Raw genomic sequence first — 15,945 nt, 5'->3', positions numbered from 1 at the left:
CACACCCTTCCTACAACCAGGTCACTAAGCAAGTTCTAAACACGTGTGCATTCATTTTTTATTTGACGTCGTTACTTATTTAAATTCAAAACAATTTGGTATTTTCGGACAATATTTCATGTTTTTGGGGATTTCCGAAAATAGGCCGGTTTCCGAAAATCTCGTTTGAAAAAAAGAAACCCTGCGACTGTACAGCAGCCAAACACGACGAGCTGCTGCGATGGACCTAGCTAGGCGCCCGCCTATATAAGCATGAGGCCCGGTGCATGTATTCCAGACAAGGATCCAACCCGAGCTAATCAAGATGGCTTCCTCCACGCCTTACCTTGTCCTACTCTTGTGCCTCACCACTTTCCTGCAAGCATTGCTTACTGCGGCAAATTACCCACCGCCGCCGCCCCCGCCGTTTGAGCTGCCGGAGTCCGAGGTGAGGGAGAGGTTCTCCAAGTGGGTGGTCAAGTACTCAAAGCACTACTCGTGCCAGCAGGAGGAGGAGATGCGGTTCCAAGTCTTCAAGAACAACACCAACGCCATCGGCCAATTCGACCAACAGAATCCTGGCACCGTCATCGGTCGCGGGTTCCAGCCAGGTGGGTCGCAGACCAACAGCAGGGGCGGGGTGAGGATGAACAGGTTCGGCGACCTCAGCCCCACGGAGGTCCTCCAGCAGTTCACCGGGCTCAACACCACCAGCTTGAATGCCACGTCACCCACCTACCTCCCCTACCACTCCTTCAAGCCCTGCTGCGTTGACTGGCGCTCCAGTGGCGCTGTCACCGGCGTCAAGAATCAAGGCACTTGTGGTAAGTTGTCAAGCTATACCTTCTTGCAGATTTAGTTATAGTATACTATATGCATGCATGGTCATGTTTGCTCAATGAATTACTCGTGTCGTCGTGCGGATGGATGAAATTGCAATATGGCAGGATCGTGCTGGGCATTCGCGGCGGTGGCGGCCATCGAAGGCATGAACAAGATTAGGACGGGGGAGCTGGTGTCGCTGTCCGAGCAGGAACTCGTGGACTGCGACACCGGGAGCAGCGGCTGCGGCGGCGGCCACTCAGACTCGGCTATGGCCCTCGTGGCCGCCCGTGGTGGCATCACGTCGGAGGAGAGGTACCCCTACGCCGGATTCCAGGGAAAGTGCGACGTGGACAAGCTACTGTTCGACCACCAGGCGTCCGTCAAGGGCTTCAAGGCCGTGCCACCCAACAACGAAGCTCAGCTGGCGATCGCCGTAGCCATGCAGCCCGTGACGGCGTACATTGACGCCAGCGGTTTTGAGTTCCAGTTCTACTCCGGCGGCATCTACCGTGGCCCCTGCTCCGCCAATGTGAACCACGCCGTCACCATCGTCGGCTACTGCGAGGGTCCCGCCGAGGGAGACAAGTACTGGATTGCCAAGAACTCGTGGAGCAACGACTGGGGTGAACAAGGATATGTCTACCTCGCAAAGGACGTGCCCTCGTCCACGGGCACATGTGGCCTTGCCACCTCGCCCTTCTACCCCACGGCTTGACCACAGCAGCCAGCACTATGTGTGATATCTAAGGAATTGCTTCGATAATGCAAAATTATTATTTTTACTATACTTCCCATTAATTTGATCAATCGTTAGACCATGCGTGTAATAGCATGTCCTGAGAGTAATAAATTTTCAAGTGAATTACACTTTTTACCAGTTAATTGTGCATTTGTGACATATATTTACCGATTTTGTGGATGTTGTATCGAAATATCCCATCTAAAAAACTGTGTACTCGATTTTAATCCATTTTAGCATTTTGCCTACTATTATATATGACCCGCATGTTAGGTACATACTTTAACAACAATGTTTAAAGATCTCAGGACAGGATCGACGATCATGTCTAGCCTTCTCTTCTCCATGGGTTCCACACCACGCCGTCCTTGTGGTATCCTCTAACCGTGATCATCACCGCACACATTTTACAATCGACAACCATGAGAGATACATGGTACGCAGTTTTTAAAATAGGGTAATCTAGACGAATGCTCATGAAGAAATGGGGTGACTGGTGTGCCGCGAATGTACATATTGGAGGTAAAAGGTGAAATCCAGTCTGAATTTCCAGATGACATTTTGGGTACGTATCGTGCTCGTGCACACTCTTCTTTCTTTTCTATTTCTTCATGGGATTTTCTTTTAAAATGAAATTTGCATGCACGATGAGCACTCTTATGGTACTGTTAAAAAAGATATGAAACCTCCATTTGTTAGAGTCTGATGGCTGAAGATTCATTTATACTCGGACGTAGATATATAGGAGTGCCACCTCTAAAGTCCGCGGGGTACCTTGTGAAGTTGTAATCAAGACAAAATTATTGCGCCATAAAATTATCTCCATTGCGCTCCCGTTATTATGTACGCATGCCCCCTTATTTTGTTTGTTTTTTGGACGTCTAAACACAAGATCGGAATGAATCGGGGCGGATGCTCCCCAACTGTATCCCCAAATGGATTATAATTCCTCTATTTTCTCTCCCGTTATTATGTACGCAAACTGGATCGAGGTCTTCAGCCTAGATTTGGGTCTTTAGACCTCGCTCATGTCATGGCCCCCCCTAGGCCTCTGGGTTGTATCCTTGATTTGGTCTCTGATGACCCACAAATATAAGGGATTAATCATAGTCATTTCGATAATTAAGGGTGTCGAACTCGACGAAGAGGAGATGAAATCGACAAGCGGTCTTCAGCGAGGTATTTTCTGCAAGTGCTATAAATAGTAGTAACAGATAGTATGGTGGTAAGGTAATTCGTAACAAGTAGCAAGTAATGATAGTAACAAAGGCGCCGCAAGGTGGCCCAATCCTTTTTGTTGCAAATGACATGCCGGTAGTACGTCTTATATTGAGCAAAGCGTTCTTGACGACACATGAGAATTCTCGTCTAGTCATGTTCATCATGTTTAGTTGATTCACCTTCATTACTTTGTCAATTTGATATGTGGGTGGATCAGTGTTAGGGTGTTGTGCTTACTTGACCAAGCAACCCACTTATTATTACCCTCTCTCGAAAGCATCCGCAACTACGAAAGAAGAATTAAGATAAATCTAAACATAGCATGAAACATATGGATCAAAATCAGCTCCTTACAAAAGTCAAATCATGAATTTTTACCGTGAAAAACAAGTAATCTGAGAGAAAACGGAGTCCGGGATATACACGAGGGCTCCACAAGCTCGGGAGGCGCGCCCCCAGGCTTGTTGTCTGCTCGTGCGCTTTTCGGACTACTTATTATTTTTCAATTTTTTTAAATATTCCAAAACGAAGTAAAATTGCTTTTATGGAACTTTTGGAGTCCGTTTATGTCGTGATTTTGTCACGACAGATGCCCTAGTGAAAGGACTTAGTTGCGAGGCTATTGCTATGGTGATTAGCTTGTCGGGGTTGAGCAGGTCGAGAGACCCGAGTTTACCCTGGTTCGGCCCCTCTTGATCGAGGTAAAACCTATGTCCTGCTTTGTGTTTCTATTGCTTCAGTATCGATTACAAGGTAGCGGATTCGCTTGACGTAGCTATCGAACTATTGTTTGTCCTCTACTATGCTAGGGAGTCGCCTTTATATACAGGTCGAGGCCGCCGGCTTGAGTCTGGGTCGGGTTACGACCCATGACTGAGTCACGCTCTAAATCACCTTGCCTAGTAAGGCAAGTCACCATATGATAACTTATGCCTTTGGGCCACTCACCGTCTTCTGGTCTTGGGCTTTAAGTCGGCCCATCTTATGAGTCGCCCCTCCAACACTTGGGCATGTCTGAAACCTTAACTTCGTGAGTTGCCAATGGTCTAACCCGGCCCTTCCTGGGCGGTTTATATTGCGGGGTCATATCCTCAACATTAGGCCCCAGATTGATTCGAATTTGTTCATGTCAATCTTAAACTCCTCCGTTTGGCGAGTCTTCCTTTCACTTCTCTTAACCGTATTCTAGAAAAATCTCCATAGCCCGCCATAATAAAGAGAATACATCACCTCATGATTTCGGGAAACCCTCTATTACGTCATAACGAATCTTTGTATAAATCTGTCAGTCCAAGAATCGAGGCGTTCCCTTGTTGTAACATTTATTGTGCCTCCTCGATTTTTGCACCAGCCATTTACTGTTGCCCTTTTCTTTATAAATAGGCACGAGGTCCTTCTTTTTACCTTTTGCCTCATCTCCTTCACTACTTCTTCCTCGCGAGACCCTTCGCGACCGGAGCCGCGCCGTGCCGTCAACCTACTCCAACCATCTCACTCGAGTTTATTGTGCCGCCCCGTCTTCACCGGAACTCAACAGACACTAGTAGAAAAGGGGGCAAAGGTCCAGGCCGGGTCAGCTCATTAGTCCTGGTTCAGTCCAGAACCGAGACCACACTACTTAAGCTTTCTCCTCTCCAAGCTCGACCTCCAAGCTCCATTTTCCTCAATATTTGTCTAGGTTTAGCGGTCCGTCACGCCTCGTCCCCGTCTTCACTGCCGTTGATCACCCGCGCCGAGCTCATCGCTGGCACCACCGTGGTGAGCCTCTTGTTCTTATCTTCTTTCTGAAAGGAAAAAATATTCTTACTTGTATGTTTACATAGATACTTGTATTATTTTCTTACTTTCATTATTGCATCTTATATAGGGCGATGGTTTTGGTATCCACCCCCATCGGCCCTCGTCCTGTCTATGATTCAGATGTGGTACATATATTATCTTTATAAATATTGGTTCATTTATTATTTATGAAAATTATGCCGACCAACATGACATAGATTTTATTTATCTAGGATGTATGTGAACCGAAAATTCCAACCGACCCTATTGTCGAGAGGTTAAATTTAGTTGAAGAAGAAAACAATTTCTTGAAGGAAAAAATAAAAAAATTTGAGGAGGATAAGATGATATTGGAGTTGCATGTTGCGGATGTCGTCGATGATCACAAGATCAAGATGGATGCAATGTGCTTGAAGATTAGAAAGATTAGAAAATCTGCCATTCATACCGAAGCTTGGTATCATTATGCCGTTGGATCAATTGTTACCTTGGTTGCGATTATGATCGCATTTGTTTTCGCATTGAAATGTTTTACATAGTTTCAATGTATGGTTTAATTAATTAGATGCTCTGGAGAGCTATATGTTGTTAGATGAGAACTATGTGTGTACTTTGGTTTTAATGTGATGATGAACTTCTATTAATTTGGACACTTAGTTATATATAATGCACACAGATGAACCGGCAATGGATGTACGGTGACAGACACACCTCCGAGTACATTAAGGGCGTGCATGAGTTTCTCGATGCGGCTGAGGCAAACAAGCAGAATGGTTTTATGTGTTGTCCATGCACTAAATCTGGGAATATGATGTCTTACTCTAACCGGAAAATCCTTCACACCCACCTGCTTTACAAGGGTTTCATGCCACACTATAGTGTTTGGACGAGGCATAGAGAAATAGGGGTTATGATGGAAGACGGCGAAGAAGAAGAGTACGATGACAACTATGTGCCCCCTGAATACGGTGATGCTGCAACGGGGGGAGCTGGTGAAGATCAAGAGGAACCAGACGATGTGCCCAATGATGCTGCAACGGGTGAAGCTGCTGAACAAGAGGAACCAGACGATGTGCCCGATGTCTCCGCCGGGTCATTGTCGATGCAAGGACGTAATGCGAAAGTCAAAAGGAGAAGCTGAAGTTCGATCGCATGTTAGAGGATCACAAAAAAGGGTTGTACCCCAATTGTGAAGATGGCAACACAAAGCTCGGTACCGTACTGGAATTGCTGCAGTGGAAGGCAGAGAATGCTGTGCCTGACAAAGGATTTGAGAAGCTATTGAAAATATTGAAGAAGAAGCTTCCAAAGGATAACGAATTGCCCGATAGTACATACGCAGCAAAGAAGGTCGTATGCCCTCTAGGATTAGAGGTGGAGAAGATACATGCATGCCCTAATGACTGCATCCTCTACCGCAGTGCATACAAGGATCTGAACGCATGCCCGGTATGCGGTGCATTGCGGTATAAGATCAGACGAGATGACCCTGGTGATGTTCACGGCGAGCCCCCCAGGAAGAGGGTTCCTGCGAAGGTGATGTGGTATGCTCCTATAATACCACGGTTGAAACGTCCGTTCAGAAACGGAGAGCATGCCAAGTCGATGCGATGGCACAATGAGGACCGTAAGAAAGACGGGAAGTTGAGAGCACCCGCTGACGGGTCGAAGTGGAGAAAAAATCGAGAGAAAGTACTGGGATGAGTTTGCAAAGGACCCAAGGAACGTATGGTTTGCTTTAAGCGCGGATGGCATTAATCCTTTCGGGGAGCAGAGCAGCAATCACAGCACCTGGCCCGTGACTCTATGTATGTATAACCTTCCTCCTTGGATGTGCATAAAGCGGAAGTTCATTATGATGCCAGTTCTCATCCAAGGCCCTAAGCAACCCGGCAACGACATTGATGTGTACCTAAGGCCATTAGTTGAAGAACTTTTACAGCTGTGGAATGGAAATGGTGTACGTACGTGGGATGAGCACATACAAGAGGAATTTAACCTAAAGGCGTTGCTGTTCGTGACCATCAACGATTGGCCCGCTCTCAGTAACCTTTCAGGACAGACAAACAAAGGATACCACGCATGCACGCACTGTTTAGATGACACTGAAAGTATATACCTAGACAAATGCAAGAAGAATGGGTACCTGGGCCATCGTCGATTTCTTCCGACCAACCATCAATGTCGAAAGAAAGGCAAGCATTTCAAAGGCGAGGCAGATCACCAGAAGAAGCCTGCCATGCGTACCGGTGATCACGTACTTTCTATGGTCAATGATTTACACGTAATCTTTGGAAAGGGTCCCGGCGCACTAGCTGTTCCGAATGACGCTGTCGGTGTCAAAACCGATGGATCTCGGGTAGGGGGTCCCGAACTGTGCGTCTAGGCGGATGGTAACAGGAGGCAGGGGACACGATGTTTTACCCAGGTTCGGGCCCTCTTGATGGAGGTAAAACCCTACGTCCTGCTTGATTAATATTGATGATATGGGTAGTACAAGAGTAGATCTACCACGAGATCAAGGAGGCTAAACCCTAGAAGCTAGCCTATGGTATGATTGTTGTTCTCCCCTACGGACTAAAACCCTCCGGTTTATATAGACACCGGAGAGGGTTAGGGTTACACAGAGTTGGTTACAATGGTAGGAGATCTACATATCCGTATCGCCAAGCTTGCCTTTCACGCCAAGGAAAGTCCCTTCCGGATACAGGACGAAGTCTTCAATCTTGTATCTTCATAGTCCAGGAGTCCGGCTGAAGGTATAGTCCGGCTATCCGAACACCCCCTAATCCAGGACTCCCTCAGTAGCCCCTGAACCGGGCTTCAATGACGACGAGTCCGGCGCGCAGATTGTCTTCGGCATTGCAAGGCGGGTTCCTCCTCCATAGAAGATTTTGAACACAAAGGATAGTGTCCGGCTCTGCAAAATAAGTTTCCACATATCGCCGTAGAGAGAATAATATTTACACAAATCTAATCTGCTGACGTATTCCGTGGCGTGACATCACACTACGGCCAAGCCTTTATTCAAATCGTTTTTACTCCCCCACCTCAGCGCGTTTTGCGAGGCGGTTTCCTTGGCACGTCTTTGTCAAAGCAGAGATCGTGTCCCCCTTTATTTACGGGATCCTCATCAATACGGACGTGGGTAACCCAATCGTGCCCGTTGGCATGTTTTCTCGATTAAAGGAGAGTCCCAAACGGTTACGGGGAGGGCCCTTGGTATTCAACCTCTTATAAAGAGACCAAGGCCTTACTCCTTTCTTTCAATCTCAAACGAGTTCGCCCTTCGCCTCGAGTTCCAACACCCAAGCCCCAGATTTCAGGCGCTTCGGATCTTCGACAATGTCCGGTTCCGACCTTCGAGGCCGATGGATGCCCTCCTCCGTTACGGAGGAGGACGTGCTAAAGCTGAGAGAGGCCAGGTTTTTGACCGGCGAAATCTCACATAGGTTGCCTGCTCAAGGGCAGGCCATTCCCACTCCCAAGCCTGGCGAGAGCGTGGTGTTCATGTCTCACTTCCGTCGGGGGCCAGGCTTCCAGACGGATCCCTTCGTGAGGGGGCTCATGTTTTATTATGGGCTGGAATTTCACGACTTAGCTCCGGAGTCCATCCTCCACGTTTCCTCATTCATCGTCATGTGTGAAGCCTTCCTGCGTGTTACTCCTCACTTCGGACTATGGCTCAAGACCTTTCAAGTAGAGCCGAAGATGATCGAGGGACGACACGCAGAGTGCGGAGGTGCTGTTATAAGCAAGAATGCTGATGCTCCATGGCCTGAGGGCTCTTTTCAAGAGGAGCTCGGCTTATGGCAACGGGAGTGGTTCTATATCACCGCTCCCAGGGGTACCAAGTGGGTGACGCCACCTGCCTTTCGCTCGGGTCCCCCACCACAGCTAGCGTCATGGGTCAATAAATGACTAGACTGGGGGCCATCGAAGGACGTGCCCTTGCTGCAGGGCCGCATCAGGGATCTCTTAGAAAGAGACCTCAGCCTGGTTAAAGTGACGCAGGTCATGCTGATCCGCCGAACCCTGCCCGGCAAACGTCGCCCCCTTCGCCTGTGGGAGTTTAATCCGGAGGGACCGTGAGCTCTCCAGCATTTTATGGGCGCAACACCCGCGGAGATGTATAAATTGTTCTTCGGATCACAAGTAATGTGTCCGGACTTAACCGAGGACGCAGGTCTGAGCTGCAATCGCCCGGATACTCAAGTAAGTAGCCTTGTGCCCGGACTCGCTATCCGTATATTTGTCATAAACTTGCCCTTAAAAGAGCTGTCCTTTAAACAGGAGTGGATAGCGAAAGCAAAGCTTATTAGGTGTCCGGCTCCCCTCCCCGAGACCGCGCCGGATCCCGTGCTGGTCAGGATGTTGAAGATTGTGCCTTTGGAGGAAAGCAAGGGAGGGGACAAGGAAACTACGGCCTCCTCGAAGGAGGCTGTTCGGAAGGGAGGAATCGAAAATTCCTCTCCTTAGGGGAAGAAGAGGACCGCCTTTGAAGACCTGGAGACCATGGCCTCAAAGCGGGGGAAGAAATCCTCCTCAAAGGGTCTTGCGCCGGGGGATACCTCGGCCGAATTATGCCCTCAAGGGGATCAGCCCTTCACCGAGCCGTAAGTAGAGAGAGATTTTCTTTTTAAGAAACTAGCAGAGTGGCCCGCTCTTCGCGCGGGCTACTATTTAATTAAGATAGTAAGAAAGAAGTAAATATTTTCTGGTTCTTTCTGCTGGTCTTGATTTTTAGTATAAGAGGCACCCCTTTCATGTTTCGGGGAAATATCTGATGGCTATGTTGTTGTTGTTGTTGTTGTTGTTGTTGTTGTTGTTGTTGTTGTTGTTGTTGTCTTTTAATGCTATGTGCTCGAATCCTTGTGTGTATTGTGTTTGTGGTGTGGGCCGGCTTGACTGACCCATTGTGCAAAAAATACGTACAACCAAAATGCAACTAATAGCAAAATAAAATCATGTTATCGAATAACTTAGCAATCTATTGACTATTTTACTAACTCGCAATCACACGATATATCCAGCATCTCTCTTATCATAAAAGACCATGTAAGAATAGGATAAGACACACCACATGACGTATATACATGAAAGATAAGTAATAAAAACAATTATCAAGGTTATATACTTCTTCTAGATAATAGTTATCATTCCAGGTTTTTAACTGCATATGGGAGATAAATTGAGCTTGTCAACATAGCTAAAAAATACTTGTTTTGTGAATATACATTTGAACTATTCCACTAAGATATGCATGATTTTTCTACCTAGCTACAAAATGGTTGTCTTGTAAATATCAAATATAACTTGTTTTCTCCTTTAGTATATGAGTGTTTGCACAAGTTTCGCCTGATGCATACCTAAGAAACCTGAACAAACATAGAAAAATGGCATAGACTACATTTTACATCAGGAGCAAATAAGAAGTAGAAGTTGTGACTTGATTTATATTCCTCCTGTCTTATTCTATTGCTTTGTGACCACTAAGATCGATGGAAAAATTATTGGTAAACGGACACCAAACTACGATTTCTACTGTAGCAATTACCCTTAAGGTTTCCACAAGAAGCGTGTCAACTTTAAGTTAATATCATTTTAGCATTGATTTGTAAAATAAGATAGTGATTGGCTGTAAAGTTTACTAAGGATCAAACTATTGTTTCTAAGTAAATGAGATATATTGGATTCTACAAAGACTTTGCTAGTCAGGAATTCCTAAACAAAAGTATGTGCTAACCGGAGAGGGTTGTCAAGAAAAGAAATGAAATACCATGAAAAATATAACCAACCGATGGTAGTCTCTCAACATTTGGTTAATCTTCTGTACAGTCTCGGTGCAATAAGAACTTCGTTGCCCCGCTACTGGCAAGAGCAGCTTGCCTGTGTTTAACTCAGCATCATCTTGCAGGTGTAAACTAAAAAAGGTAATCAGCAATCAATATATGGACATGTGATGGTTATGGGAAGATCATAATCGAACCATTGTTTACAGTACCAGTTGTGGCTAGTCACGCATAAACCTGCCGTTACCTATTCATTGTCGAGCTAAAGGTCGCAGCTAGTAAGTATATAATCCGAGAGTATCATGGGGATAATGCTAAACCATAATTTCATGGGTCTCCTTGCATAGGTCGAGGGCTGTCTGCTCTAGGATGTGGAACGACTGAGGCAGAACGCTGACACTGAACTGCTCACTCACCCATGCGTGCTCTCCCTTTTGTTCTCCTTCAGCAGCTGTCCATGTATGTCACGCCAAGAAAAACACATGAGGCACCGTTCCACATCAGAAGGAAAATGATGTATTATTGCTTCACCTCCGAGCTTCTCGATTTTTTCTTGCCGAGACCTAATTAAGTTCAAACTGCAGACGAACAGTGGCACAAATATATCATCCAACTTCTGAAGAGTATCAAGCTTCAGATGAACAATGGCATACATATCATTGTCTATGACATTGTATAAATCATTCAACTTCTAAAGAGTAGACTAACATAGGGAAAGCACACTGATCACTCCAGCACAAAGAAAAACGAAAAAAAACACACTGCCATCTTATATATGCATATCGTAGGGCTTGGGTAGGTAGATAGCAAGGTATGTGCAGCTCACCTTGCTGCTAAACGGAAATTTCTTTAACTTCCTAGCAGTCTGCGCACATGACCTCCCAGTCCAAGGATGAGAAGGAAGGCGCTCCATTAGTTCTCTATCTCCAAGCTTTTCTAATTATGTTTGCCCATGATTTCCACGGAGATGCTTGCAAACCTAACCAAGATATAGTTGTGATTCTGCTGCAACCCGTCACCACAGAAGTGTGGACAGAGCTGAGGATGAGATACCCATACATAAGCATGGTCTTCCATGCACACAATACATGCATCTATAAAAAGGTGTATCAAATAATTGCGTCCGACATACTTCAGACCTCGTATTATGTAGCTGCTCAGGTCTACAAAGTGTAATACATAAGAAAAATATTAATCAAAATATAAAACAGTATATAAACCATATGCGATATAATATATATAGCTTGATATGCACTTACAGGTGCCTAGCTCGATCACCTGGGCTTGTCCATGTAGTCGCCCTGGGCAACATCACCGACATGAGGCCGGGGGTGATCCGACTTTTCAAAAAAAAAAAAAAGAAAGATCACCGACATACATGTAGGATATTTTATTTGTTGCGAATTTCCGTTTATCTCATGCTGACCTGCATTAAGGATTGGATCCATCAGCGTAATCTGCCGATCTGTATGATTCATGATTAGAGGGAAGGCGAGGGTCAGGACCTGATCGATGGTGTAAAGAATTGAGGTATTCCCTGCTGTTAACTGAACATATATCTTGTTGTTCTCATGCTGGTTATACGTACGTTTCACCTCGCTCTTCACGGATCTTTATGTCCGCTAGATCACGTCAGTCGTTCATCTATGGGGAATCCGTGGTCAGATCTTTATGTCCGCTAGATCACGTCAGTCGTTCATCTACGTTGCAGCTAGCCATGTATGGGAGGAGCCGCTCTAGCAAGCTGTGTGAGGATCACCATAGCAGAGAACGTGTGCAGCCAGTCATGCTGGGGAGGAGTGCCACCAGCTAGCTCTGAGAGGATCCCATGGTGGTGTAGCCTTGTAGGGAAGGAGAGGATCCATCTAGCTCCACGAGAAGGACCGAGGGCATCCGCCTCAAAACACCCTGGCGGCATGACGATGGAGGCTGGATTGATGGGAAACACTTTTTAGGGTAAATAGAGAAAGTAACGGGGAATTGATTAATAGAAAAGGCCTAGGGAAAATTAGTGCATGGCATTGGTGGGTAATTCCTATCGAAAAGGCCTAGAAAAAATTAGTGCATGGCATAGGTGGGTAATTCCTATCAACTCTAATCTACCGGTTGAGGTTATTTAATCTGATAAATTAAAGGTCGGATGTTTCTAATTATTGTGGGATTTTCTTAGCTAATTATCTTTATTAAGGTGATCCCATCAAGTACTTTTTAATATAAATAGATGAGAGAAATCCTTGCCTTATATCTGAGAAGAGTAACCGAAATTTTACCTTGTAGCTCGGACCTCAGCCCTTCTCAGCAGAGCTCATCTTCAGAAGACCTTCTTCCGGAGATGATGGAGAGCGGAATGCCTCCCCCTGCCGTACCACCTAGCGAGGCGGGCGACCCTGAGGTGTCGTCGCGGAGGGTTTCTCCGAATCCGGCAAGGCCGGAAGGTAGTCGTCTGGACCCCCAAAGGTCTCCGCGTCCGGCCTTCGAAAAGGGTCATCGGGCGAGTCCGGCACCGTCCGGTGCGTGGTCGGAGGAGCTGAAGGATCTGCTAGGGCAAGCGTCTATCTCAGAGGAGCACCGTGCCTTGATGGGTACAGTGATTGAGAGGATTTCGTCTGCGGAGAGCGGATTGCACTAGGCCGTCAGAAGTTTACTGACAGGTTTTGAGGTATGTGAAATAATGTACACTTTTGCGACAGTTGCGCATAAACAAGATGCGCCCTGTGTAGATAGTAGCCCCTGAGACTCTGTTCGTTGTCAAAAGTGACGGCGCGCAGAGGATCATAACCCAAGGATTAAAATGCCACCTTCATATGTAGGTGGCGAAGTGTCCGGCGGCCAGCCGGACTGATGAATTTGCCGAGCTAAAGCGGCAACTTGACGTGGCAGATGCCGACATCGCGCTTGTTAACAGGCGACTTGACGAGGCACAAGGTATGTAATTCCTCCGGTGGCACCTAGTAAGAGGAGCTTTGTGCCAGTATCTTACTATGTGTGTGCTTGATGCAGATGGTGCGGCTGCCATGGAGAATCTTCGGGCGGAACTTGCCCGAGCCAAGGAGCAAGCCAGAAAAAGTGATGCGGCTGCCGGAAAGGAAGTTGAAGAGCTGAAAGCCGAACAGGCTGCTCACTGCCGAAGTAAGAAGGAAATGACCGAGATGGCCGTGAAGCTGGGGAGCGCTGCTGACCGTTGCAAGCTTCTTGAAAAAGAATACCGGGCGGGACCGACGGACCTGGAGAAGGCCGTTGCCGATGCCAAGGATGCTCGCTCTGCGATGAGAGCTTTGAAGGAGGAGCTGCGTCAGGACGGAGAGATCGCCGCTGGAAAGCCATTTATGCTGCGGAGGAAGTTCTGTGATCCTAAACATGCTCCGCTAGACCGAATGTGGAGTACGGCGGACACCTATCTGGATTTGGTAGCGAGTGCTGCAGATGCGACCGAACACTTTCGGGATCAAGAAGATCGCGAAGTGGAAAAGCTCTTCTGGTCGCAGTTCCATAATCCGGAGCATCCGCTGTCAGTGGCCGATCGACTGGCCGAATGGGCTGAGATGAATAGGTTGTCCGGAATTGCCATGAAGTGTGTCATGAGCCATCTGTGGACAGAGAGGCCAGAGCCGAAAAGTTATTTCAACTTGGTGCAGCAGTTCCTTGGTGCGGTGTCGCGTATTAATGCGATGAAGAGGTCAGCATGCATAGAGGGTGCACGGATGGCTCTTGCCCGTGTCAAGACATACTGGGCGGAGATGGAGACCACCGTTGTTGCATCCCGAGATTCAGACAAAAGCCGAGTACCTGCCGAGCACTATTTTCAGGAAGTCCTTCAAGGTGCTCGCGTGATAGAGACACAATGCTCGAAGGATGTTATGTTCAAATAGCATATGTTATCGTAAAACAATGTTTTGATAAATTGTAGAAGCTTTTTATACTTGTGCCTTCAAGTATTGTAACACCTCCTGTGCGGCCGTTTAAGATATATGTATATATAATCTGAAAGATGGCAGTCGTCGGCTTCAGCCCGCACGCAAATATTGCGGGGGTGTTCGCAGAAGGCGCGTTTTCACACTTGATCCAACGTCTTGGTCCTACAAAGGAGGTGATAGCGCAGCGAACTAGGCAATCGGACTATGATGCTTTAACACTTTCACTTAGCCATAGGAGTTTGACGGTGGGGCTACTTATATAGCCCCTGGTGGCGCCTGCGCTTGCCCGAACTCGGGGCGCGTATGTGCCTGACCGGGAAACGGCCCTTCGTTAATGCGGAGGAATCCTAAAGATTCCGGTGAGTCATCGAGTGGTTGACCAGTCTCTCGCTATATCATGACAGTCAGTTTTCGGCTTTCTCTACTGAGGTGCTCGCCTGGCCAAACCGGGGCACAACCGCAGTAGTTCTCCTGGTGCCGCCTTAGCCGAAAGAGCGGAACGTAAGGCAGCAAAACACAGGAGCCGGGCAACCCAACATTTGACCAAAGACATGATTCGGAGCTGATGCATATAAGGCAAAACTCGCGACGCCAAACACTCCCTAAGGTATTCGGTCTTTATGAGGGCGGGCGAAACATCGCCCTTAGTTATAAGCCCCTAGTGTCCAGGTACGCGCAAAATTCTGACGTGGCCACATGCCAAGACGCCAGCCTCCTCCTTGGTTATACCAAAAAACCAGGGGATGTATATCAACAAGAGACAGTAAAAAAGGTTTACGCAGGGTCTTAATCTGAAAAGAATCCTTGGAACGGGTCCCTGCTGCATGTCTGCGCCTGTGTCCCCGTTGTGCCGTATCCTGGACGGGCGCAGCACGGTGTTCATCTGTAAAAGAGAGGAATTTAGCTGAAGAAAGGTCGTGCCGAACAGAAGTTATACTAAATAAACAAAGTATAAATTGAAATGGTTAAAATTGAGCTTGATTGTCTCTTGCTTTATATGCACGGAGCCCCTAGTACAGGGGTATACGGCTATTAAGCCTTTACCGTTGTATTTTTATGCCGGACTCGTTTAGCCGTGTACGTGGTCTTGACAACCTGTTTAGATGCTTTGGCTGGTGAAGCCGTTTTATTGTGGGGCTGTTAAGGCAGCCGCACAATCTCAATGCTTTCCCTTTAATGAGATGATGCCTCATGGACCGGGCATCTTAAGCGTAAGAGATGCATAGTGCGGAATTGCGTTAAAGCGAGCGAAAGCTTCGCGTCCCATTAGTGCTTGATAGCTGCTTGAGAATGGGGCGATATGGAAGGTTAGCCTTTCGCGACGGAAGTTGTCGGGGGAGCCGAATTTAACTTCTAGCCGGAGAGAACCCGTGCAATGGGCATCCGGGCCTGGTGTTACCCCTTTAAAGGAGGTTTCGCTATGGCGAATTTTTGCTGGGTCTATCCCCATGTGGCGGATTGTGTCCTGATATATCAGGTTTAGACCACTGCCGCCATCCATCAGGACATTTGTAAAGTGGAGTCCGCCGATTATTGGATCTAATACCAGGGTAGTCCAGCCTACGTTCCAGATACTTCCAGAGTAATCCAGATGATGGAAGGTGATCGGTTTTAACAACTAGTGGCAAGAATCCTTTGGGATAGGCCGTATGGTGCGTACCTCTGTGGGCGCCGCTTGTTTTGTTATGTGAAGTAA

At 47.1% G+C, this 15,945-nt stretch overlaps 1 protein-coding gene across 1 annotated transcript; it reads left to right on the top strand.

Annotated features, from left to right (window-relative positions):
* Window positions 1–265: 265 nt before the first annotated feature.
* Window positions 266–1,686, top strand: LOC125506561 (ervatamin-B-like). The gene is made up of 2 exons (XM_048671351.1): window positions 266–803; window positions 927–1,686. Exons 1-2 carry the CDS (start codon window positions 305–307, stop codon window positions 1,517–1,519), a joined length of 1,092 nt encoding a protein of 363 aa, XP_048527308.1. The 5' UTR covers window positions 266–304; the 3' UTR covers window positions 1,520–1,686.
* Window positions 1,687–15,945: the final 14,259 nt, after the last annotated feature.

This window comes from Triticum urartu, chromosome 5, assembly GCF_003073215.2.
Source record: "Triticum urartu cultivar G1812 chromosome 5, Tu2.1, whole genome shotgun sequence".
Lineage (NCBI taxonomy): Eukaryota > Viridiplantae > Streptophyta > Magnoliopsida > Poales > Poaceae > Triticum > Triticum urartu.
This window is presented reverse-complemented; position numbering and strand designations above follow the sequence as displayed.